The 27,867-nt window shown below is 40.0% G+C and overlaps 1 protein-coding gene across 1 annotated transcript; it reads left to right on the top strand.

The window, feature by feature from the left end:
• Positions 1-27,867, top strand: GUCA1C (guanylate cyclase activator 1C). The gene is made up of 4 exons (XM_075172185.1): positions 1-192; positions 21,690-21,839; positions 24,621-24,708; positions 27,737-27,867. Exons 1-4 carry the CDS (start codon positions 1-3, stop codon positions 27,865-27,867), a joined length of 561 nt encoding a protein of 186 aa, XP_075028286.1.

Raw genomic sequence — 27,867 nt, 5'->3', positions numbered from 1 at the left:
ATGGGTGCCGGGGAATCAGCTGATGATTTTGCTGCAACAGAAAACAGTAAATGGTACCAGAAATTTATGAACCATTGCCCCTCGGGGCAACTTACTCTCCATGAGTTTAAGACAATACTGGGTTTACGTGATATGAACCCTCAGGCAGATAAGTATGTTGAGCAGGTGTTTCGCATCTTTGACAAGAATCAGGTAAGAAATTTTCTTGGACTGTTTTTGTCATAAAATATATGTGTTAACATGAACAGTAGAGGACTTTGGCCTAGTGATATCAAATAAGAAGCGTTAGGTAACCAGGAATTGGTGTTTTTTCCTCATTGATTTCCAGCAGCTGTGCAGCATTATTTAAACTGAGAAAACTGGATTTGTTGGACTCTTTCCAATGTCATTTGGGTTGTTTAAGAGAAGAGCTCTTCAAAAATCTACTAAACAAGTTTGATTCCTTGTAGGTGGGGCTGGACAAGAGTCTTAAAAACCTCATGTTCCCCCCTTTCACCACTGAAAGGTTGTGTGAGTATTTCTGTCTGCATTCTCCTCTTAAAAAATTATTTTCCCCACCATTTCCAAAGCAAGGTCTCTTCAGATCTATTGAGCTGCATTTTCGGACAGTTACAATGAATCTAGTTTTTTTCCCTTCATTTTATTACCATCATTTTTATTCTTATTTGGAAAGTTTGTAAAAGAGTAATATACTAGACTTACTTCCCTACCCACCCCTTAAAAAAAGCAACTTTTAAAGCTGAGCAGTGGAAGGAAGGTAGACTTGAATTATTGCATAGATAGAAATCAGAAGACCGTGTTACTTCTAAAAGATAAATGGAAAGAATCAAGAAATGCAGTGGAAGAAGTACAGTCAAAAAAACGGGAATAGGCAAAATAAGATCAGTAGATACCAGCCTTCCAGGAGGAGGAAGAAATAAGTGAAATGTTAATTTGACTTTTTGGTTTTTTGTTTTACAAAATTAAGGCACAAGTATAAAGAGATGGAAATAAATGTTCAAAGAGTGGAAGGAGGAAAGAGTGTCTCATCCCTTCTTCTTACATTAACTGAAACCCTATCAGAACCAAAATGCAAGCTGTGGAGAAAAAGTGTTGAAAAGACAGTTAAAATCTTAGCAAGAGATTCATTTTCCATCAGAAACAGAGCTGGTGCTACTTGGACAAAAACAACATATGGGAATAAATGTGGTAGTTTGTGCAGCTGCGGTAAGAGGGAGAGGAAGAGGCTGGCATTGGCAGCCACAAGATCCAGCCCCTCGGGGTGTCCCTCCGCAGGGCCTGCCTCTCCCCCTGGCCCCGAAAAGCGCTTGGACAGGAATTACTAGACAGAAATATGGCCGTGCTCTTTAGCAACGGCAACAAACCCTTGCCTTGCTAACCGGAGCCACTAGGAGATGCAAGTTGCTCAGTGTCTGCTTGGTTTAGGAAAGACTTCAGGCACCACGAAGGAGAACATCTCCAATCAAAACAACGGTACCTAATTAGGGAAGACAGCCTCTCCTTTTAATTAAATGTTTACTGATGTCTCTCTCTATTGGCTTGGTTTTCCCCTTTCCAAAATGCTTAACTCGGTGGATTTTATTGCTGGTGGGAAAAGAAGAAAAGAAAAAAAAGAAAAATGATGCTTTAATACCCAAAGTTCTTCCAAACAGCTGTGCTGCATAGGCAGATAAAAACAGGAAGCTAGGATTTAGAGTTGTTTAAAGATCTGTATGTAACATTATTAACTGGAAAAATCCAATTTGTCTAAGCTGAAATCTTAATGAAAACAGCCTGTGGCATCAAAATGTCATTGGGGTAGGGGTTAATTCAGAGATATTACACTCAACACAAAGATTTTGGGGACTTTTGAAAGAGGACTTTATTAACTTAAATCACTTTTTATAAATTTAAACTAATGGTAGCTACAGATGGTTGAAAGTCAAGTATTTAAAACATTTTCAAAATTAAGTATTTGGGCGGTGGGGGCGGTGTGTCCCCCCCCCCCCCTTCCTTTCCAGATTATCAGCATGCCAATGTTCAGGGGCTTCTTTTCTTTTTATTTCTCCCAGTTGGAGTCAGGACATTTCATTGGCCTCTCAGATTTTCCCTGGATGAGAGGACTCTTTCCCTTCCTTCCTAACAAGACCACTTAAAAGTAACTGTTAAAAGTAACAGTTTAACAGTCATTACACTGCCTCTCTGTCCTTAATCAGAGGTTGTTGGTCCCACTTGCAGTTCCCTGATGCCCACAAGGCAAGGCACAGCCCAAGCTCTTGCCAACCCTGAGTTCAGGAAAATCAGTGAATTTGCAATAGCTACAAAAAGAAAGTATTCCTGACTTATCCTCCTGACAAAGGAGGATGCATCTCTTTGGCAACTAGAAACCTTGATGAAAATAACAGCTTCAGGAGTGGGCGCCCATTGCGTTTAACTCCAAATGGAAAACATAAAGTTGGTATCTCAGAGCACTTTCCATAATCATTGAAATGAAAACAACTGCACTACAAATGGTTCTGTGGGAAGTATAAGACTTGTTATTTCATTATGCATGGTCTGCTGGTTATTTATAGATACCGGTGTGCTGTAGAATGTGTGGTTAACAACACCCACAAAATCACATCTGTAAGTGGTTGATTTAATGGCAAAAAAAGCCTAGGCTAGACTGTGCACAACTAAGATAAGCAAAATTGCCAGGACATGTATCATTGAGCTAACCTCATCGTGTAGTACAAGAAAGAATCGGACATAATAGGCTTTATAGATGTATTTTTAAATGGTCACTGCCTTCTGTTTCTGTTTTAAATCCATACACAAACCCAAGGAGTTCATTGCTTGTAGAAACATAATAGCAGGCAAGTACATAGTCCCACTGTTGCTTATTTGTATTTTTTTCTTAATTCCCAGAATATTGTACAGACTCCAGAAAGCTTCTTGGCATCCCTAATGTAGATCTCAATAGATACTGTAATTTTATCTTCATCTCTTAGCATCAGTTCAGTTTGCCACAGATAGCTCATTTAGAATTGCTTCACTGGGCTTCCTATAAACAAACTAGTCTCTATACCCATTGTTTCAAAGTTCTTCGAAATGGCTTTGCTATATTAATTTCATCAGTTCAGCTCCACATTGTCATGAATTTTTCTATCTTTATGCACAAAAGTAGAAATGTTCCATTGCTGTTGGCTTCAGGAACAGGTGATTTCTGTAGAATTTCTAATATCTCAGCACACGCTTTGTCTGTGAGTGTATTAAATGCTGTCAAACTATGCAGCAGGTTATAAATTTTAGCCTTTTTGTGCTCCATAAAACTCACCTTCCTTTTTTTGTCAGGTGTAATATCAGCTATTATATACTACTCCAGTCCTCCACTAGGAGTGAGGGATGCTGTGAGACTGAAGTATAAATCCGATCACTTTTTCCCCAGGCATTTTTGCTGTCTTTTACAGGTATTTTAGTTATTGTTATTGAAGTAAAGGGATCACAGGTATTAAATTAAAGTTAGAATGATTTTCAAGTAACATTCTCTTGTAAGTTTTTTACCAGAATGTACGATATCTGACAAAAATCTGACTTCTAAGGCCTCATCTTCCATTCAGTGCAGCGGTCTCTCATGTGCCTCAGTCGCCATGGGCACACTTCCCCAAGGCTTGCTATTTGGAAGCAAGTAGCAGTAGTGTGGGTTTTGGTGGGAGAGGATAGGGGATTAGGAGGGAGGGGAGAGGGATCAGTAGCTGTGAGCAACTCCCAAGCTCCCCATGCCTAAGTAGCATCCTGTCAACAGCATTTGCACAAGGTCACGTGAAGAGATGCGAGAGCGCTGTCATTTCCAAGTGGAAGAGATAAAAGAGGAAAGATGACTAGCAGTGGATGAGCGACTGACAGACAGTTCTTACCTGAGCATATCATGGAGAGTTTGCAGCCTAAGTCATGTTGCTGGTGCCCTGACACAATGGTGTTTGACACCATGACTGGCCATTGCTTTAAGAGCAGGGCATGATGGCTAAAGAAGAAAATTCAGGATTTTTGTCAGACTCTGCATACCCAAGAGGTTTGTCTGCTTATTTCCTTTCACCTCCCTTGTCCTTGCTTCCTTTTCACTCACCCCCACTGCTCCAGCCGGCACCCGCCTGCAGATGAGATGCCCGCACGAGATGTGTCCCCGCTCTCCCTCAGTCACTGGGATCACACAGCAGCTCTGGGGCTCAGAGACGGTCTCTGGGGGAAAGGCAACACACCAACCTCTGTATGTACCTGCTGTATGTGCTTGGCCTGCTGAACCAGTTTTGGCTAAACCGACAGCAATGTCTGTATCTTTCTGTTAATCTTCCAAAGTTCATGGGCACTTGAGCAGTGTTCAAGCCTTTTTACTCGTACGCCACATTTGGAAGTATATCATTTTAAACTTAACTATGCCCTTGTGGAGAGAGCTGTAGCATAGCCCCTTAAGAGTATGGGAGTCCTTCTCAAAAATTGACCTGATCCTGTAAGATATTGATTGCTCTCTGGCTTAAGTTGGGCTGGAGGGAGGTTGCCGTTTTTCATGAGGCACTCAGCACCTCACAGGACTGTGCTCTTTAACTTCACCGTTAATGAAAAGGATAAGTGAGCGGGAGTGTCTTGTTCCTGCGTCTCTAACATCCTATAGTTTTACACTGGTATTTATAGCCCGTGCTACAGTAATGCTCCTGAGCTGCTCATCTCCTTGTATAGAAGTTAATCAGTACAGAAGTATTATTGATACTTAACCCCTTCCCTGACCTTACAGAGCAAGAAGGAATTCAGCTCCTGGAAGCTGTAAAATAAAAGGCAGGATTACAGCACTGACCAACAGCAAGAAACCTTGTATTTAATTTACTTATCGGATCAAGGTGATTCTTGTAAAAGGAGTTATTGTAAAAGATTCCTCTTCCGCTCAGGTTCTGTCACGAGGCTGGTGACCAAAATTGTGTGTTTTATCTGGGGACCTGTGCTGAGAGGGGGGAAATAGGATGCGATTGCACACAAATACAAGCTACCACATAGCATATTCATGATAAGAAGTGGCTCAAGAAGGAGTCCTAAGGGCTCTGCCTTTAAAAGGCTTAATCCACCTACAACAGAGAGAATGTAATAATGGGCATGTCTGTTTGTACTCTCAACCTTTTCCATCCTTATTTACAGCATAAATTGTAGCTATTCCTTACAGTCAATCCAGGATTAGACTTTTATGTGCTGATAATGGTTTGCATATAATTCAAAGTGAACCACTTAGAATTTTTCATTTTTCTAATACACATTTGTAGTCAGTGGGAGAGTCTGGATTTTCATGAACTGTAATTTGAGCGTGGCTCTCTTTACTTCTACTTCAGCCACATTCCGAAATCCCATCTGGTTTAGAACTGGGCATTAAAGGTAATCTCACATGAGTACAGATAGTCACTAAATGAAAATAGAAACTTACACTGTAAGAGGTTAACCATGGCCATTTAAATGCAGTATTTGTCTGAGTTCTGGTCATGAGCAAGACTCTGAACCTGAGAGATATAAATGTGAACAGACAAAAAAGAGACACTTTCTGCATAGTAACATGGGCACCAAAGAGTCATTACCAGGGGATGGCCCTGCCCCAGGGATGGACCATTATCACAGCAAATTTGTGAGAGAATGTCCATCTGGGCAACTTTGCACGAATTCAAGAAACTCCTGGTTCTGCAAGGGCTGGATCCACAGGGAGATATATACATTAAACGAGTGTTTGATGTCTTTGATCTGAACCAGGTAAACCTTCTTTTCTTTATTTCTTTGATCTCATACTATTGCTTTGTTTGTGAGTTGTAGCCTGCAGGCTCCTCTTTCTGCTCTGCTCACAAAACTGATATTGTGGACAGGGTTGCCATTATGGTGCACTAGAGGTGAAGAAGTGGGACTGTGCTTTGAGGGCTTTGAGTAGGGCTCTTGTTAGTACTTTCCAGGGGCACCTAAAAAATGTCAAGAAACAATTCTGAAAATGAGATCTAATTTGCAGTTCACTGGTTATTCTTCTATCCTTTGCTTGTCCTGCACTTGTATGTAAGCATATGAAAATATTGGTATGCTCAAATACAAAGTTAATAAGTTTTTACAGCAATGTTAGAGAGAAAAATATGGTCTGCACTTAACCGATGATGAAATACAGTGTAGATAAACAGATTTGTCCAAAGTACTATATTGAACCTGTGGCAGAGAGGAAAATGTAACTCAGATGAGGAGATAACACACGGTGCCCAAATTATAAGACCAAACAGACTACCAAATGAAGAGATGAAGCAGCTTCTCCAGGCTAATTTATGCTCCCTGCTACCGCTTGTGATTGCAATCAGCTCTCCGTAATATAGCTGGCTCCTGGACAGACAATATGTATTTTCCTTAAGTGTAGAGACAAGGCCAAAGCCATGGTCATCTGGTACTTGTGTGTAGCACCTTTCACTAGGTGTAGAAGACCTTAGACCATGTGGTTGTGGAGGGAGAGGGCAAAAGACAGAGAATCTAACAACTGACAGACTGGCAGACAAGTGTGGGCTGTTTTCTAGGTCTGTCTTGAGCGCTGCCTGATGCTCGTAAGGTCCTGGAGCTGGCCACCTTGAGCCCTCCACTCATTGCAATGCTGCAGTGGCCCAGGGCACTGCCTGTCAGCACACACTCTGCAGATTTGTGAAACCTTCAGATCTGTGAGACCTTCAGATTCTGGATTAATGTAAAAGTGAGGAGAGTGAAATAAAAGCAGGTTTCAGAAAAAGCATTTGCTCACCTTTAGTTGCTGTGGCAGTGGCCAAACACGCTTAAAACAAAACGGGAACCCTCTGCTAATTGTTGCTTCTTTATCTGGTGTTTCAGAGTTGTGTCACCCTGTTCTGCAGGCTGTCATCACTCTTATATATGAAGCTGTCAAGTTGCCAGATAGCAAAGCAACTTTTCCCATAAGAAGTAGAGGGCAGATGCATGTGTTTTAAATGTAGAGGGACAATATATATAGTGTGGAGGACAAAGGCAGGAGGAGCTGCACCAGGATTGTCAGCTGGAGAACATGCTGTCTTTTCAGCATGGCTTTCAGGATCACCATCCTGAAAGATCTCAGCTGCTTCATCCGTGTGACTGAACTTCCTCTTTTACCAGGAACTTTCTTGCTGCATCTTTCTGAACTTTACCTTATCATTGTCTTCATCCTCACCTTCCCCAGATGAACCAAGATCAATCACGGCTAATGGATGGAAAACAGGGTAATGGCCAGGAATAGAGTCTCACAGAAAAACTGCTTCATCACCCATCATCTTGCTAACCATCACACCTTTCAGGAACACATCTTTGGGGGACAGCAGAGTATGGCTGTATAGTCAATACAAGAGAAACCATTTCCCCCTACTGTCTTCTCCCATGTCTCTATTTTGTAATGCTTGGGGTCACAGATACCAGACGAACAAGGAGTGGCCTGCTTGATTACAGCAAACTGGGTGGGTTGGAACAGCAGTCCCTCCACCAGAGAAGGCCATCTGTGTCCAGCACCTCACCATCTGCCAGACAGGGACTGGGCCACTCAAGTATAGCGAAGTTACGCATTTGTCAGCCTTCACAGCTAAGGTCTTTTCCAAAATATCACATGCATGGCCATTGACAGAAATTGTGATCCTTGAACCCTCTTGGAGGGTCTTAGAATAGCACCTCTTCCAGTCCCTATAGATAACCTTTTTTTTTTTTTCTCGGGTGTTTCATACCTAGGTTTGCTGAAAATTTCAGCTCTCTGTGTAGTGTGGAGTTGAGCTATGGTTACAGCAAGGAGATCCCAACCTGTAGATTAGCTTCCAAGCTAAAAGAATAATGGGGGGGGGGGGGGGGGGAAGAACAGAAAAACAAAGAGGAATGGGTATTAAACAATACAGCAGCTGGGAATCAAGCTAGAGCATACCAAAGCTCAGAAATCTATGCTGATCGCTAGCCTGTGAGCATTTCTAAAGGTATGTTAGGTATTGAGAGGATCAACCTTGCTAGGGAAGGATGTCAGGCAAACAAAACTAAATCTGGCATATTTGAGACCAGCAGAGATTTTTGTTCAGAATAAAAATGGAAAGGAACAATTTAACATGTAAGATTTATATCCTAAGCTCACAACAACTTTTTACAGAGCTTTACAGATTTGTTGTATTTTAATCTCTATTCAGTATAATGATTGCATTTCTGTTACCACACAGCCTTTGTTTCTTTTTCTAACATTGTTAACAGCACTCTGTTTTCATAAGTTTAGTTATTTTTTTTCCCTTTATTACCAAGACTAATGACCACTATTTTTAAGGTATATTTTTATAAATAACAAGCATCAATCAAACACTTTTCACGTACATGGCTATGATGCTTTTTATGTGGTTAAGCTGGGAATAAAGTGGCAACAGACCAGCCTCTCAGGGCAGAAGAAAGGAACATTGTATGTTATTGATGAGGTAAAATAAGAGGATCTCCGTATTCCATACACTCACTTTTTGTCCTATACCGTCTCTACAGCTTTTTCTCCTCCCCGGGGTTTTTGGCAGAAAGGTAGGCTTTGATCCTGAAAAGTGCTTTTAGTTAAGTACAATGTGTGAAGAGTGGTCAATGGATGGCTGACTGGGAGTATCACACTGTGGGCTCTGAAATGGCAGCTATGATTGTACAAATAAGGGGTCATTATCCTTCCATGACATTATGTAGAACATTTAGGCACTGTGGAATATTAAACAGATGATAATCTTTCATCTCCAAGTCACAGAAGTTAATGGATGCAAGTCGTTGCATGCATAACGCACCAATTCAGAAATAATTGGGTCATTTGAGTTTTTGCTTACATTCAGTTTCCTTCAGTACTTTAGCAACTTCTCAGGTTTGTAGATCAAAATTTTACTTCCTTTGCTATTGTATTCTTGTCTGGTTGTTGCTTTCTAATAAAGGGGCCATTATCCCAGTGAGTGGTGAAGTATACGAAACTTCTTGATAGAAATTATTTCCTTTCTCTTAATAGTACCCTTTATACAGAAGTGCTGTTTAGCTAGACAGCTAGCAAACTTGAACCTTCTTCCATGCTTCCCCCAGCTGACTTTTATAGATATATGACCTGATTTTTCCTTATCTAACTTTTTGTGGCCAGGCAATACCATGGTTTAATAGTAGGGCTTTTACAGCTTAAAATTGCTATGACTTCTATTGCTGAAGCTTATATACAAAAGCATGTGTTTTGGGAACTAGTTTACAGTTGATCTAAATCTAAAAAAAACTCATTCTGGAAAACTTAAGTCATTTAATAAGGTCTTCTACTCTCAGCATAAAATACATTTTTCTCATTTAGGCTTCTGTTTTCTCACAAATAGGAATCTGCTGAGAGAGCTGTGCTAAAGCGTTAGGCCTGAGATTAATCTACAATTCCAATTATAACAGCCTAATGCTCCTTGAGTTAAGTGGGGGTCATCCATGTTTGGAAGTATTCTATCATAGAATAAGAAGATAAAGCACTCTTAAAAGGCGCATAGACTTTCTCATCTGTGTTTCATGTATGCCTGGTTTAAAACCTTTAGCAGATAAGGTGTGGAATATTAACTTCATAGGATGCCAATGGGACTTGGGGGTGGGGGGGAGGTAATTACAGTTGTGAATTGCATTTCACATCCTTGTTAGCCTTCTTGCTCCCAGCTGAAGTCTGTTACAGACATCCCTCTCCTACTTAGGATTTCTGTTTTAAAAAACAACTTGCCCATAAACTGGAAACAGTTCAAAAGGAATTATGGCAGCGTGGTAGGGTTTTTTTGACACTTTGTGATAGATTGAAAGCCTCGGCGAAGGTTGTTTCACTCAAGTCATCCATACAAATACCAGCAGGAATTCAGCTGCAAGCCAAACCTTATCATTCCCTGGATTTCTTTAGGTTGGAGATAATAGAGTAGTTCAGCTCCCTGCTCATGGAAATGACTGTGGTCAGTGGACGTACAGCAGGGAGGGGTACATCTTCACAGCACAATTCAATGTCATGTAGAGATTGAGGTTACCTCTGGTCTTGGCAGCAGGCAGACCATGTAAGCTCAGAGCACTGCACTAACTTACCGTGCCAAAGAGGCAATGCTACTGCGGCTGTATGGCTTCTTGGACTCAGTTGCCTTCATATGTGGCAGAGCATAGTACTGTACAGGTATTCACACCTCTGGCTGAACAGAGTGCACCTGTTCAATGTATAAAAGCTGTTTCCAGTCAGTGCCTGTTTCTGTTGGAGATTAGTGACATAGGCCATGTCCCAAAAGCTTTCTTCTCAGGAACATAGCAAATAAATGCTAACCATTTCTAGTATCTCTTGTGCAGACCACCAGCCCTTTCATAATTAAATGACCTTACACACCAAGTATGCAGATGTCTTCAATTTTTCCGTGTTTCTTAAAAACAAGGGTCTGTGTTAAGACTTTTCATCCTTTCCTTGACCTCTGTGGGATGCCTTGCTAATAATTAAATAAACAAACAAATAAATAAATAAATAGGCTAGTGAAGTTTGAAAGTTGTTCTTCATCACTCTTGGCACCAGTGAAAAATAAAGATGCTGAACATTCAGAACTGTAACTGCAAAGTTAACTTTCCTTGAGATTATCACGAGGAGTGCAGGACGCAGCATTTAAGCAAACGTTTTGTTCATGACTCATACATCAATACTTGTAAGCATTATTTATACAACGGCATTAGCAGTATAATACATGGTGGGTTTATCTTTTGCCACAGCTTTCCAACGAAAACCTTCAAAAATAATGTTTTTATTAAAATACAAGTGCAACAGAGTTCATTTTTTAAAAGATTCCATTTATTAGGTCATTTTAGGGAAAAATTATCTCAGTCTTCTTCACCCTTAAGCTATTTGCAATACAAAAATGAAAAAGCTGCAGTCACATAGAAGTAAGCTGAATTCCTCCTGCTTTTTTATTTCCTCTGCATCTCAGTCCACACATAACTGTCATGCAGTCCTAGTTCATGCAGCCTACTGATGAATTTTAGAGACAAAACAGTTATGTTTATCTAAAATACTTGAGTAGTTGCCAAGTATACTGATGTGTATTTGGTTTTCTGTGAGAATATGTATCATATTTCAGAGAGAGTATATCCTTCAAAATGAGGTTACACCACTGTTAAAAGAGAAAGCATATCTAGAAAAATAATGCCTGGTGTACCCACAATATATTGGACGTGTTAGTTGCTCTTAAACAGAACTAAGGAAACATTCTATAGTCAGCACTGCTACTATTTAATACTTATTCTGAAAAATCTTCTTTCTTTAGTCAGAAACCCAGATCATTGTCATCCACTTCCACTGGCTTGTATAAATAATGCTTACAAGTATTGATGTATGAGTCATGAATAAAACGTTTGCTTAAATGCTACGTCCTGCACTCCTTGTGATAATCTCAAGGAAAGTTAACTGGCTTTAGTGGTTTTGCCACCACTAAAAATAAAAACTGAACACTGTAAGAATTGATTGACTGATTGGGTTCTTATGACCTGTGAAGGACAAAATTTGCATAGCCATTTAACATGTGAAGCAGTGTACTGAAAATGGGATGCTGCTATTATAGTTCTCTTGCTGCTTATTTTGGCATTAATTGAAACTAGCTACAGGAATAAGTGTCTGTTGCTTTGTAAGAAAATCAGATTTTAAAAGGTAGGATATACTGTGAAGAGTAAAGAAGATTAATAAGTTTGTGGCACCGAAGGAAAATTATGCAAGTCCAAGAATTTTCTGTTAACATTTTTAAAAGTACTGAATAGTCCTCAATAGAGAACAGTATTTTCTGCTACACTTCTTATGCAGAGATAAAGTTGGTAGATGCAGAAAAATGGACACTCCACACCAAAGAGTTTAAGAAATCTTTAGATAAGGAGCCCCCAACTGATGTCAATCTTTAGTCATCTTTCTAGTTTGTGCTCTTTCATTTAAAATTTAAAGTAGTTCTACGATAAACTAGAGTTCATCTGACATCATTATGCAGATTAGAACTATAAAAAAGATTTTAAAAGGAATCCATTTTAAAATCTAAAGAAGAAAGTTAAAACAGGCTGTTTGATGTAGAACAGATAATAAGAAATGCAAAAATGTGTTACTTCAATAGAACTTTGCTGTCTGTCGACATGACTACATAGCAATGTAAACTAAATCTCAAGCTACATCTTTTTTTTTTTTTTTTCCTGAAAAATAAGAGTTTCCTTTCACTCCTCATACTTTGCACAATGCTGAGAAGTGTTGGGAGGCAGACCACCATTCCTTTTTTCCTCATCCTAGCTCCTTCCCCTCTGTTCTGCTGCGTCCAATTTTCAGGTAGACTTTTCATCATCTGATTCTGCGTTCTGACTATAAATAGATGTTATCTTCTCTGGTTATAGGAACATGAATGGGATTAGCCAAGTATATCTTCTCAAGTATTGTAGTAGAAGGAAATGTGAATCATTTGGCCATGAAATTCTCTGTGAAAGCAGTGGTTGCACCTCATATTCCAAGAAAAGCGTGCAAATGTTCACAGAAAGATGTAGTTCAGAGATGTTTCGATGATTAATGCAACTCATTCTTCGTTTGACTTTCAGTTGTTTTCTCCCTCCACTTTTCCCCCCTTCTTAAGAATTGTGAGAGACAGAGGAATATTATTTTCATCGATATGAGGCAATTAGTTGCTAGAGATTCCACTGAAGACATTATTCTGTTAAAGATTGACATGGCCCAACTATGCAACAGTTACCTAGCACTATGTGATAGCTGCCTTCCACATTTTTATTGAAGGCATGAGGAGCTCTTAAAAGATGAAATAAAATGACTGCTAGTGAGCAATATTTCAAACACTACCTGGAACCTAAATATTAAGTGTTTCCACCTCTTGTGGGATTAATTATATGGCTCGTGGCATCTTTGCCAACTCTCCTTTGCTGGAAAATTTGATCTTCAGTTGGGCTTCCTTTCTCAGGTTGTCTTGCTCTGATGTGTCCTCAGGACCAGGAATAGCTGCTGTGATATGAATTGTCAGGCTGCCTAAGGAACTGCCTAGGCTGTTTGCTGCATCCTTACATGTTTGCAGGCATTACCAAAGTTGACACAATAGAATTGGGTGCAATGGTTAACAGTTATCCAAAGCAGGGTGAGAGAGGATGATAATTATAGAAATATTTTCCCAAACTTTCCTCTTTCGTATCCTAGTTGTGCAAACATAAGTTCAGCTGCGCACATAATTTTAGGGATGATTTCAGGTTGAAATGACTCTCTAGGCAAGTACGCTTTTCTTAGCTTACTCTAACCAGCCAGCTTAACCAAGGCAGTAAGGTTGCAACACCAACATCTGCATTACACACTACACTATGGGGCTAAGAGCCATATAAGGTGGTATTGTGGTTGGCAAGACACGCTACGCTTTATGCTATTCCTTTTCCATGGTTCTTGTGTTGGCCCAGCACATGTGGATAGCATTGCCACTTCTCCCAGAAAAGTCTAACTCTTGTTTTTTCTGATTTTGAACCCTTTTTCATTCTCACAATCACCTCTAATTGGTCTCCACAACAAGAAATACTTAGAAAACTTACTTTCTTTTCATGACAGTCATAGCTACCACATTGTAGAGTCAGCAATAAAAGCCTGCGTGCTGAAAAATTGATCAGCTTCTAAACCAAGGGCTAGAAGAAAATAAGAATCAGGGTATTTCTTAGCCAGAAAGAATTCTGCTGTCAGAAGTAACAAAAACCTACAGCTCTTACTTCCTGAAATATTTGGGCTTTTTGGAGTTGACATGTATATGTACAAATCTTTTTCCCATTAGTTTCAGACACAATCCAACAAAAACAACAAAGCCAAACAATTTGCTTCTCCTTAATCTGGAGTAATGTTGCATAAAATTATCTTAAATGTAAAGTAACTAGCCTGATTACTGTAAATAAGGAGGAGATTAAATTATGCTTTGCTATGTTCAGGGCAGTGTAGTTGTATCATTTTTGTCACATGCTTAAGTGCCTTTGAAAGGTACTGTACCCTTTTAAAAAATTCCATGGAATAGAAACTATATTCTACAAATATTTCACCTGGTTCCATGAAACACTACTCTATTTATTTATAGACTGTCTTAAGGAATGTCTTTGTTCCACTTTTTAACTACCTCCACATTTTTTTTACATCCAATTTTATATATTGATTCCAAAAAGGAATCTATTACTTTGTAAGGCCTTCCCACGACTATTGGTGTGATTTCACAATCTTAATTCTGTTTTCTAGTGGTTTGGCACAGGTCTTACTGCTGTGATAGTACTAACTTATGCTATAATAATGTGTCATCACCAGCTAAAAGCCTACGTTAACATTATCATTAAAATAATCATTTGCTTAATGTCAGTACAGTTGAATTCTTGACTATGGGATTTGATGGTATGAGTTATGATGTAAAAGTTTTAGACCAGAGGTAATTCCCCAGTAGTGGCACAGCACCATCAAGAATGGAAGGCTGATTCTTTACATGGGATATTAAAGCGAGGCCCGTCTCAGATTTCTATTACAGCATTGCCGAATTCAGTGGCCTTTTTTGCATTTCAAAAAGGGTAATCTGAACGTCCAAGAAATTTTCTTTTTAAAAACAAAATTTCAAAATATTCTTGTAGGCAAGTGCTAGTAAGTAATACTCCAGCTGAATTTTCCTTGCATCGCAGTCTTGATGCTTAGCTGGATTGGATTAAGCTATGCGATGGGGCAGCAGTATTCACAGTGCGCACCATGGAGGGTTCCCACCTCACCGAAGAGCCTCTTCCTTGCCATCTGTGCACAGCGTGTCCAGGCTCACTGTGTTTGCAATAGAGATTTGCTGCACTTGGACAGTAGCTCCATCACAATGTAAAGCACGTCCGGATCAAAGACACGGCTTGCGCGCGGCAGATGTACTACATCCCCCAACGCTTTGGCACCTGGCTCTCAGGAGTCCCCTTTCACACTAGGACCCAGCACCTCAGATCCACAGGTTAAGACAGCCCAGCCTGCAGGTCCTGTGTGAAGCTGTAATGCCAACCACATTGCACAAGAGACCTACAGAAAATGAATCACTCCATTGGATACAGAGAAATTAGTGGCAAAAAGTACTGACAATAAAAATTAAGCACTTAGAGGTTTGGTCAAGTGATTCTTTGGCTTAATGTTTTTTCCTTGTTTTTTCCTTTAACGTGGATTAAATTTGTCTCACATACATTTTTACTGAATGTCCTGCAGAAACAAATGTAGCAAAACTCAATGTGAGTCAGTATAGAAAGGGAGGAATACGGAAGAATGATGAAGCTCAATTTTATTTAAAAATAATCTTCATCCTCTACACAGTCTCCCATTGAGTTGCGCTACCTGAGTTCCTACACTCCCTGACTGTTTTTAAAACAAAGGAAAGGGTTTAGAGTTGTTTCTTCTGCAGTTACTCAGTGACCAATATTACACATCAAACCGAAGCAAATACACTTTTCTAACAACATGTGTAGGGTTTCTTTGAAAATTTCATTTAAGTGTAAACAAATTATCATATACTCTGCAGCTTTCACTGAGCTTAAAAAGTGCGTGGAGCATATTACTACCATTACCAGCTAACACTGTAATTTTGTCACATTACCTGAATAGGCAATGAAGATTAACTTTGTACAATTAAACATAATTACTTTTAAATACTACTTGTTAAATTATGATGTAGATAAAGGGGAAAGTAATTTTAATGAGAAACAGTTCAGGAATCTGCTTCTTTTATTTGAAGAAATCTTAAGTATTTTTTTTAAAGTGCAACTGTCTTCTTTCCTATTTATTTCCTTATTAATTATGAATAAAGCAGTTACAGGCTACTCCAGGTTTACATTTTCTTCTTTTTCCCCTTTATCATTTAAGTGTTGCTTTGAAACATCCGAAACCATGCAATCATGATTCACACATTTGTTGGTGACAATCATGTTGGTGAACCACACTTTGGAAATAATTACAGAAAAAATACAGCAGAAATTGGATGATTTGTTTTAACTAACTTGGCTGCAAACTCATGTAATGACAATAAATGGGTAACAGCTTTCTTGTGACAAAACATGATCTATAATCTCCCATTTTTTACAGAAATAAAAAATGCCTACTAGGTAAAGAAGGTGGAGAGTATTAACTTTTTCCTTCCCTGAGGTCCTTTATCTGACAATACCGAGGGGAATGACAGCATATGACAGTTTAACTTTTAGGAGCCTTCTTGCACATATCCCTTGAGACATTAATTCCTAAAAAACATTATCTAGGAGCATCCGAGATAACCTGACAAATAGAGCATCTTTGCCACTAGAAGACATGTATGTCTTCTTCAAAGTGCTTTTCCTGCTACATTCCTGGGTTTGTCAAACAAGAAAAATTTGCTTGACTTGTCAGCAAGAAATTTGCTGGAAAATGCGTTATGTGGTCATGGCTGCGTGTTTTAGTTTTCTCTCTCTTGACTACTGCTTTGTTTTAAGTTGGGAAAGATGCTCCTAAAAGCACAGGCAGAGGCTCAAAATCAGGGGTGCAGAAAGCTGAACCCCACCATCCAGGAGATGATGGCAGAGGACTAGGTCCCTGAGCACATGCTTTCCTTCAGTACAGCCCTCCTGGGCACTGCTGGGCCGTGCCGCAGGCTGAGCACAGGACCCGGCCCCATGCCTTGGCGATTTCCCTGTCTCCCCGCTTCTCCAGTAGCCTTGAAAGAAAATCATGAGTGATGGCAGGGAGTTGGGGGGTAGTTGTTAATTTTAAAGAAATAAAATTGCTTGTCATCTTAACATTTTGGATTTCACCAGGTTTTACCGGGGTAGCCTACAAGCCTGAGAGCCAGGACACATAGCTGGCTCTGCATTTCCAAAGCCTCTAACACAAAGGTCCTGGCATTTTCTAAGTCCCCAAATCTCACAGGTCCTCTTCGTCTGGGCAAAGCAAAACCTTGTGTAACAGTCTGGTCAATACAGCCTCGTCTCTTTATGTAACAGCGAGTATGCAACTATCACAAAACCACGCAATGATCTGCAGCTCCTAATGCCCTGCTTCGTTCCTCATCCTTATCTAATAGCCTTTGCTTGCCAAGAGTCTCCCCCCACCCCATGACAAACGCCAGCTTTGTTTACTCAGGAAACTGGTGATTCTGGCCACAGCCCTGTAGGACATCCGGAGCTCTCTCCAAGGCCCAAACTCCAGTATCAGATCTTAGGCATGTGTCAAAGTAATAGAGTCACAAGTAGCTCTGTATTTCTTCAGTAATGTGTATGCAACCTTTGAGGAACAGTGGAAAGTCTTCAGAAGCAAAAAGAAAGGAAGGAAATGCGGGAAGATGAAAGGGAGCGAAATGAATCCTCCTTTAGGTTTCTGAGGGCGGAGAAAGCACTGCTATATTTGAAATGGGGTCTACAGAGAAAGAGAGAAGCGCACAGGATTAGCTATAAATTTCACAGTTATTCTGAGCTGTTGTAATCCGCTGTTTGACCTGTGCCTCCTCCCTCTGCCTGATGAGGTTTAAGTAGGATTCTGAAAGACAGGGGGTGGGGAGGGAAGGTGGCTTAATGTCCTAAGCCCTAGGTTTGAAATACCTTGACCATCTATATTTGCACACTTGTTAATCCCGATAAAGCCTGTTGAGCTATCCTCCTGGTGTCAGGTTGAGTTTGGAGATTTTTCAGGAACAAATCTGAAAGCAAGACACTGCTTATTGTGTATAGACCTAAGTAGAGTCCTCGGTACTCCAAGTAAGATGATGAGTTCACTCACCGTAGGGTCTTGCGGGGACAGAAGTCTGCCCTTTCCACATGCACAGCCGTGGCGTGCTGTGGGAGACGGCTGGCTCGCTGTCCCGGTAGCACTGCATCAGCACGGTTAGGAAATCACGTTCAGGTAAGAGCTAGGCAGCCAAAACGCCGAGTTCACGTCATTCTGGCCCAACCTTGAATTACCGCGCTGTTTAAGATCGGCTGTTGTATTCACAGCTGACAAGTCGATTATTTTTAATCTGTATTCAAATAGTTTGAAGCTGTGAGAGTTTTTTAAGGACCTGTGAAGATTAGCAACGCTATTCTGGGAACCGAAGGATAATGCCCTCCTACGGCCGCAGGGCCGGGGTATTAATTGCTGTTGTGTAACGCCACGGTCCCTCGCTGCCCGCTTTGCCCTCGTAGGACACGCGTTCCCCGTCCTCACCGAGCAAAAGTGAGCAGCCTCCAGCAACTGCACGTGGGCTGACATTCTGAAGCAAAAACATCTCATAAAAAGATAAAATTAAATTGCTTTATCCTCAGGAGATCCAGTAACTAATGAACAACTGAAACGGGGCCTGGGTCCCGGGCAGGGGCAGTCAGGGCTGGTGGTGCCCTCAGGGCCGTGAGGATCAGTTTTATATCATCAGCAAATTCTCCTTTCAGTTTTGGAGCCTTCTTTTGTTTTGGAATCAAACCGTTCCAAGCAGCTTAAAAAATCACTCATCAGTGAAAGCAAAACAACTTACAAAAACACAGCATCAAAGGGCACAAACACATGCACAACCACAATGCGTCCTTAAGCTTCTAGTTCATCCAGTCAAGCCGATACAAGACTAAAAAAAACTATCTATTTTTATTAAGTCTACTATGCTAAGCAGAAAGTCCACAGGACTTTGGGGCATGTAAAAGAAGTTTTCAAGCCATTTTTTGGGTGTCTCTCCAGCCCACTCCTCAGAACCGCATCAGGAGATTTCTGCCCCCCTATTTCACGCCGTATCCAGAGGGGTACCCTGTCAGCTCACCCCAGCCGGCTCTGTGCGCATGGGCGGGAAGGGAGCAGGACTTCACCGCCCCTCCAGACGCCCATGGTATCCCAGTGTAACTGCTGCAGCCGAGGAAGGCACGGCCAACGCGTTACAGACACGGAAAATAAGCCCTCACACACAAGAAATGCATCCGTCACTCAAATCTGTCCCGTATCCTAAGCTGCCAAATAAGCAGGTTTCACCAGCATTAACTCCATTTAATAAAAATATTAGAAATTTGCCCTTTGGAATAACAGAGTAAAGCACCAGAAGTAAATTATTTATACCTTCCACCACTGGTAATCAGCTCTGTTTTTTACGTTGTTGGGGTTTTTTTCATTTTATTTTATTATTATTTATTTTAATATTTTTACGGTAGCCTTTTGGTTTTGAATTACTGACTTCCTAACAGATATTTACTGTGTGCGCTGCACAGAGTGAAGTTTTACAGAGCCCAGAGACAGGTAAGGACCTACCTAGATATTTGTATTGTGAATCCAAGAGCAGCGGATGGGTAAATCAGCACAGCTATATTCTTTTAATAACATCATTAACAACATAACACATTTATTGAATTATTTGTTGTACTCACAGAACCACAGGATGATCTTCATAGGTTACTGTTATGATTTTTTTCGTTATTTAATGTACTATTCCAAGGCTCTTGGATGCCACTGTAAAAAGCGCAGTATTTCTCCTCATCTGAGAAAGCTCTGGATATGTGTAACAAGATCGCCATAGCCTTCTGCATCGCATAAATGTTTTCTTTTCTACCTACAATGTATGTTTTTTGGTGTAGAAAGGAAAAACAGCACATTTCTCATCAATCCTTTTATGCAATGCTTCTGGTTCCACATCATGTAGATAAACGTCTGCCTTCTCAGTATTTCTATTCCTGATGCACTGGCTGCTGAGGTTAACATGTTGCCAGTGGTCTTTGCATGTCTACAGAATGTGGCTGGGGCCTTACTGGCAACTACAATTTCACTCAAGTGTTTTTCAGAAGTGGGGTTTTTTGACCTTGGCCTTCAGTCCCTTCCTGCTTGGGGCAGGCCAAATGACCAGACCAGAATTACATACTCAAACACGTTAAGCTGATTATTATGTTTCCAAACTTCTGATATTTTGTCAGAGCAACAACAGTGACACCAAGACATCGGAAGAAAGCAAACAAAGTACTATTTTCCAAAATCCAAAGTGAAATGTAAGAGAGAAAGAAGAAGATTAATCTCGTCATGGACATCCAGCAAGCCTAAAATTAATCTGTAGTTTCAATAAGTAGTATTGAAGCAATGTGAAATGCATCTAACCACATTCTCAATAGATCTATCAAATCAGATGATGAAAATGTAATCAGCAAAATAAAACTTGCCCTCCAGTAAAATACTTGATGAGATGCTTCTGGAAATAATACTCGCAAAATTGAAATTCAAGCTGGTGTGCCAAAAAGAAGCATAAAGTTTGTGGTGCATGATCTGTCATTTTTTGGTAAAGCGTCTGCTTTTAATACTGGGCCTAGTCTTGTTTGAAACGTACATGCAGTTACTGCCAAACTTCATTTAATCCCAAACAGTGGTTGAATGGTGTCTTTGCCTTTGCTGAGTTTGCTCTGACTGCAACTACAGTAAATTCAGCAACTACAGCAGAACCTGCACAAAGAGTCTGTGAAGCAATGGTCAGTCTGCACAAGTTACGCATGCACCATTTCTGCATGTACATCGAATCCAGTGTGTTTGAAACACTGGGTTTACCTCTTAGGTGCCACTCCGCCGAACAGCCTTGCACAGAAATCAAAACAAGCACTACAAGTACGGCAATGAGTCGCACCGCACCTTCACAGGACTTCTTTTCCTTCAGCCTAGTACAGTCTCGAGGGCAGATTAATGCCTGCTGGTTACAAAACCTCAACCGGCAAGATGTGTGTGGATGTATGACAATAAAAATAAGTAACATGCTAAACTTACTAGATACTCATCCAACCTTCTCTTCTCAATCACAGGCCATCTGAAACTGATGACAGTCTTTCCAAGGTTTTCCAAGCAATTGGATTCTGACCAATGTAAAGATCACAAGATTAAATTTACCAGCTGTTAATTCTTTTTATATGCACATGAGAAACAGTTGGAGCAAGTACTCTCCAAATTCAGCAACTGTTTCTTCCATCCTCACCACGCTTTTACAGAAACAGAGGAACTGTCTCAGTGGCTTAGACCACCTGACCGTGGAGGCCTGTCCTTGACAGGTTTCCATCACTAGCTTCAGAGGAGGAAGCAGAAAATATGGAATTAAATCGATCTGAAATGCTCTGTCCCTATGAATATCCCCCAATCCTCACTATTTAGAAACTAGTTTATGACTTGAAGGCTTTATATCCCATGCAAAATGTACTAGTCAAAGAGACCTGATGTTTATATGGAAAAAAACACAGTACCTGGAGGTCAGGCCAGGTTATTGGTTACCATGTACAACACTTACTAATGATCTCTCAGATGAATAACACCTGGAGCACCTCCGTTGCACTGGAAATCATCCATAGTTCTCCAGTACCCATATGAATGGTAACTCTGCTGTAGACATCTCATTAGTACCAAACCAGATATCCCAGACTCCCCTTTTTCACATGCGGAAGTCTACCACAAAACTGTTTCTCTTCTCCTCAAAAAATGTCAATAACAATTGCTCAGAACAGATTTGCCCCCCACCCCTACCGCCCCCAGCTTTCAGGGGAGAACAAAACTGGCTGTGCTAACGCCCCTTCCTATAAGTGCTTCCAGTTCAGCGCATCCTTTTAAATACCGCAGGAGATTTCTATGTTAAGGTGCTTTATAAATCAGTGTGTATTATAGCGAATTTGATTACCTGTTTCTGTGAAATTGCCAGAATGAACAGAGAACCAATGTTGTTAAATAGGTTTTTCTCTCTCTCTCTCTCTCTCTCTCTCAGGATGGATTTATAGACTTCCTGGAGTTCATAGCGGCAATAAATTTGGTTATGCGAGGGAAAATTGACCAAAAATTGAAATGGTATTTTAAGCTATACGATGCCGATGGAAACGGATGTATTGACAAAAAAGAACTATTAAGCATATTTGCGGTAAGCAAGTTACGACCAATAGCAAGAGCATTTGACATAGTGCGTTGCCTCTGAAACAGTGGTTTCATCCTGTGCTGTAAATGGATTGTCTGTACTTTACCTAATGTTTTACAGTTGTAAAACCAGAATTGTTCTGGCTAGCGACACTCCTGCCGTTAGTTTCTTGCTTATTGAAGTAAACATATCTATGTAGTATTTTACTTTAAACCATAGTTTCACAGATATAATGCTTTACTGAAAGTGAAGAACTGTAGAAACAGTAGAGACATTATTGTGATAAACTATACTATAAGGTAGAAATGAAGCAGCATAATGAATAAAACAGCTGGTTAACAAGTGTTTGTGCCAGTCTATTGTGGAAAACTGGCTTCTCAAACTGAACTTGCTGCAAGAAACAACACAGGTGTCATCAAAATATCCCAATATTTTAATTTTTTGAAAGACTTTTAGATTTGTTTACTACAAATGCCATTACCCCTATTTTAAAATTAAATTGGGGGAATTTAATTTTATCTTTAAATCATGCAGTGACATTTGGATACAAATATTGTAGAAAATTTTGCAGAAAATGGGTCCATTTGAAACCCATAAAACCAAAGCAGTGTAATCCTTTCTTTAAAATGATTTCTGTATTTTTCAACTTGCTCTAGTGAAATAATATTTTGCACTTCAGTAGTTGCTTTCATCCAAAAGGTATGATAGGGTTCCTTGCAAATATGAATGAATGGCTTAATACTGCTCCCTAAATGTACAGGACTCGTTACAGATCAAGGTTTTGCTTCAGGGAGCATAAAATCTAAATAGGGATTTAATGTCATAATAAACAAGGACCATACTTTGCCTGGATTTTGTATTACTGCTGGTGCCTGGCTAGTCACTGTTAGAGACTTTCAGGAGCTGCTGCCCAAGTTAAAAGGAACTGGAGCCAGATGGAGCCATGGGGCCAAACAAATAAAGTTGATGCATCACCTTCTAAAGAGCAGCTTTCTAAAAGTAGGAGAGGCTGCATTTCCCAGATTTCTGCTCGTTTAAGACTAATGACATCTTTCTTTTGCAGATATTCTCCATCATTTTTCACACAGAGACAATGAGGTGACTGTGTTTTGTCTTGGGCTTTATCCGAAAAGAGAATTAAAATCCTTTTAATGTAAAGAAGATTTCTTTTTCAACTTACCTGGTTTTAAAACCAGTTTAAACCTCTGTGTGTTTTCTTCTCTTTTGGAGTACGAGAACTTTAACTTAAACCTGCCTAAGTCATTTGACCTAGGCTAGATTAAAATTGGTGGGCTGTAAACAGAAATAAAAATACAGGCTCACAGCCATTAAGGGCCCTGCTTGTACTAAGCATCAGTAAAAAAGGGCTTGTCCAAAAAGATATGTCATATCTGAGACACTAACTTAAATCACAGAAGTCCTATTAAAACTTCATCTGTCCCTAAAGCTATGCAAACTTTGGACCAGCAGATCATTATCAACCATCAAAATTCCTTCCAGACAACCATGCACCCTTCTCAGTGCCTTTTAACAGCCCAGTTATTTTTTTTTATTATTTAAGGTGACTCTGTGACAGTGATTCAAGTACTTCAGGAACCACTGCTTTACTCTTAGCACTACAAAAAAATTAACTGAAGCACAGGTACAACCTTCTTCTGAAGATTGTATCAGGGTCAGACATATAAAACACCAAAAGTATCTAAATATGAATTAGTAATACAAACAAGTTTATGTACCTATTTTTGTAAAATTCTTGCTGCCTTTTTGAACTCATTTGTGCAAAATAAGATAAAGACAGTGATGATCAAGAATTCCACATCAGTACTGAATAGGTTTAACTTACGTTTTATTTAAATACAATGAGTTCTAAAATAATATCAGGAATACTGAAGGAAACAACTGGCATATACAGTAAATTATCTTACACAACACAGTTCATCTCAAGATAATTCAGGTGTAGAAAAAAAAAATCTATCGTATGCCCATTACAGAACATATATGCATGTGCATTGATACATATATATATTTTTTTTTTTTCCCAGTCACCTACTAATTGTGATACTGAGTTTGAGTCCAACTCTGTAAACATAATGAATGTTGCTTGTTGCTTCAGGACCACTGGCTATTAACATATAGGCTCCTATTTTATTAACCCAAATGATCACCAGCATGCAAAAGTTACTGTCTCAGTAGATGGGATACAATTTTGCAAAAATATTCATATATACCTTTACTCTAAATATTGGGTCCCTTTGCCACAGAAAACGTAGAGGGGAGACTTCTGGTTTTCTCAATTTCTTTGGAGGACAAGTAAATTCTGCCAACTTCCACGACTGCTGGTCTGACTTTATTTGTGATTACTAAGTTAAACATGTCTTAATAGAAAAATGACTTAGGCTTTCTCCTCATGTGCTTTCAGCTGTGAAAAATAATACTATATTTAAATCACACAGACCATAGGGCACTCTCTGAAGACACAGAACTCTCTAGGGCAAGATAAAAATGCTGGTGTGGAATCTAAAGTGTATTGCAGAGCAGAGGTGCCACATGCTTTCAGAAGACCTTCAGAGATATGTAAATTAGTCTGTAATCTTCAGGCTGTGTTATGTTAATTAAATTTCCAATCCTCATTACTGAAGATTTACTTGAAATAGCTATTTATTTAGCGATTTTTGAAAGGGTTGGTGAACTAAAGAGCTGCATCGCAATTACTGAGTTGCCAGTGTATTGTTTTCACAACTTGATGGGAAAAAAGTCTGAAAGAACTTTCTGCGTTTCTGCCTTCAGGCTATCCAGGCTATTAACGGCCACACCAACATGTCTGCTGAAGAGTTCACAAACGTGGTATTTCAGAAGATAGATGTGAACAATGACGGTAAGCATCTAGGTTTTCTTGGCATTGGCAAGGATTTTCCCCCATAAGGAAGTATGGGATCAAGAGGGGAGTTGAACACACTACGGAAGAACTGACTGTTTTAGACAAACTGAAAGCCTGAATCTGTTCTTCTTTACCCATGTTACTTCAGCGTTACAGTGAAGTGTAAATCAACTGACTCTATTAAGCTGACACAGGAATTAGATGCAGTAGGGGCTAAAACACAGAGGTCTTGCGCTGTTCATCCACAATGCCAGTAGTCTGGTTGCACAGCAAAATGAAAGTGTGATTGAGGGTTTTTTTAGTATATTTGTGTGGGCTTAATCTATCTAAAATGGATAAGAAGACCAATTAAGATGCATGGTTGCACAGGCTCTACATGTTCTAAAGATCGGACAGCATATTGGATGTCCCTTGAAGGCTGATCATTAACACATGCTAAGCCACATGCTACTGTTTTCTTCCCAAGATAGCTAGATTAAGCCAATTGGACTTGCATTTGGAAACTAAAACTTCGAGTCACTGCTTCAGAGTTGTTTCGAATAGAAAACCTGCCACATGTGAATGTCTACCCTCATACTTCTAATCATGAAGATCCTCCTTCCACTGGCAATTATGTTTTACATCAATTACTGCAATCACTGAAAATTAGGAATACTAGGAAAGCATTGCAGAGCAAAATCAGATCCCAGCCAGGAATTTTGGGTATTTTTTTGTTCATTTTTCTGATCTTATTTGGTGTGTTAAGGTTACTTTTTAAAAAGCTGTTTGTGATATATAATCAGAATATAAACAGTGATCTTGTGATGCATGTGAGTAACTCGTGGAGGATTTTTTCCCCACCTGCTTGGGCCATTTTTTGGGTGAAGGCAAATCACCAAAAGACTCCAAATAACGTATAATCATATTCTCGAATCTAACCCAAATTCTACGATTATTCATACTTTGGCCCCTGCTTTGACCATATGTTTACTGCAAGTAATAATTGTATCTGAGCTAGACCATCAGCTGAAAAAATAACTTTTGTGTCTTACGTTTTAGCAATGAAATGCCAGAACATGAATTATTCAGAATTATCGTCATAATACTCCTATTTCAAACTGCTTTCCATAGTTAAGTTATTTTTTAAATAGCTGCAAAGCAGCAGGACTAGCTCCACCTGAGGAACGGGACAAATTTTACCAAGTTTAGCTTAAACTATGCTACCTCCTTGTAGCTTCTTATTAAATAAAAGGGCAAATAGACAAATAAGTTGCAATGTCCTTCCTCACACTAAAATACAAGAAATAATCCCATGGTTGTCGGGAGCAATTCTTAAAAAACATCTCCTGATGACTTTGCAATTTATTTTCATTAGCTCAAAGAAATCTGAGACCCGTCACGGTCGCAGTGAGTCTGGGCATGCCCATGTAACTACATCCCACTGGTAACTGCAGTGGTTTTTGTATGCTTGCACCCTGGTATTGGTACTTTGAAATACATAGCCTGGGATCAAGAGGAGGGAATTCAAGACCAGTTGACCTGCATAAGCAGGAAAATGATGCAGCGTGTCCATCTAATGAGTCCAGGAACGCCCTCCAACCAAAGACCTCAGTCAAAGGCAATACAGAGGGAAGGAGATGGGAAGTAAGAGGAGTGCCTGGGAGAGGAGGAGAGATCGGAAGAAGTGAGTGGCTGAGTACAGAGACAGCTTGTTCTGTCTCTGCTCCCGGGATAATCATATAAGGGCACTAGGGTTGACAGAGGAGGAGTGAACATCCTCAGGGCACTGCACGCCAGCCCCTGGAGAGGGTTTTACTCCTCTCACTCCTAGCTAAGAGCTGTCATTCTGTCAAATGACATCTTTCCGCTTTAATAGTGTGTATATGAGTCTGCTCACCAGTGCAGTGAGGAAGAGGAAGCAGCCTTTAGTGCCCATGGGTAGAAAGTGGTTTTCGCATTTTTCAAATGCTGATGATTTTCCTTTATCGCATCAGATGAAGCTTCCAAGGTTGCCACGAACAAAAACCAAATCACAAAAAAAACTCTGGGGAGTACTTAAATCAGAAAATAGCCAAAAGTCATCTAGCTAAGCATTCACCAGAAGTGCACGCACCTTGAATTGCTGCTCCCCTACACCCTGGGGCCCCAGGTCATCCAGCTATCTTCCTCTTTGCCTGGCCTCTTGTCATTTCTTATTTCAGTGAGAAAGCATTCATTGTTGTGATTTTAACAAGAAACTTTAAACTGTTCTCAGAGGAAAGAATCAAGCTCTTCCTATTAAACCAAGCTCTATTTCCCCTTTCAGAGAAAAACAGTATCACTGGAATAACTTCTAACCAGAGAATTGTGTATATTCCTATGTACCATGCGAGCAGACACATGCCTTTGCCTTTGCTGACAGGGAAGAGAGCAGGAAAAGAGGAAGAATGCTAAACAATATTCCTGCTCCTCAATAAAAGAGATTTTATAGTTGTCTTGCGACTTCCAAGGTATTACCTGATTTTGACATGAGCCCAAAAAATCACGCTCTAAATGACCATTTCAGATGCTTGGAAGAATTTATCTAATCAAACCACTTAACTGATTTTTTTACTACATCTTATCGTGGCTCTAAATAATCCTAGTAGTCAACACAGGGAGTATGCCTGGCAATTCTCAGAAAATCATGACCTAATCTCTGTTAAAACCAGCTATGAGATAAATTCCAGTTAGCTCAGTGAGAACTGGTCCATACATCTAAATTCAGCCTTGATACAGGCTTCATTAGCACCCTTTCTCACACATTTCTGTCATCACAGATACTGAGCACTCATAGTTGTCTTAGACTTCTGTGAAAGGTGTGTTTGATCTCTTTTAACAGAAAAAAGCCAAGTCTGAGTTCTAGGATCTGATGCAAAGTGGGGAAACATTAGAAAATATTCTGCCCGCATTTGCTTATCAGCAGAGAATGGGGAACCTTCCTGAGGATTGAATGAATGGCCTTGTGTCGGGCTGAGAGTGATTGCTGTGTTCCTTGGTTCCTAAGGAGTATCTGATTTCCTTTTAGGGGAACTGACTTTAGAAGAATTTATCACTGGTGTGGAAAGAGACAAGGACCTACTGGAATTGATTACGAAAAGTTTTGACCTTTCCAACGTACTTAAAGTCATACAGAGCGGCAGGAGACACAGCGTCTGA

Source organism: Calonectris borealis, chromosome 1, assembly GCF_964195595.1.
Source record: "Calonectris borealis chromosome 1, bCalBor7.hap1.2, whole genome shotgun sequence".
Classification (NCBI taxonomy): Eukaryota; Metazoa; Chordata; class Aves; order Procellariiformes; family Procellariidae; genus Calonectris; species Calonectris borealis.
This window is presented reverse-complemented; position numbering and strand designations above follow the sequence as displayed.

What these genes read in the sequence shown, in the direction of transcription:
- GUCA1C (XM_075172185.1), top strand. Translation starts at nt 1, where the DNA reads ATGGGTGCCGGGGAATCAGCTGATGATTTTGCTGCAACAGAAAACAGT. An exon ending in GCATCTTTGACAAGAATCAG is followed by an intron (nt 193 to 21,689) that starts GTAAGAAATTTT and finishes TCTCTCTCTCAG; the next exon opens with GATGGATTTATAGACTTCCT. An exon ending in AACTATTAAGCATATTTGCG is followed by an intron (nt 21,840 to 24,620) that starts GTAAGCAAGTTA and finishes TTCTGCCTTCAG; the next exon opens with GCTATCCAGGCTATTAACGG.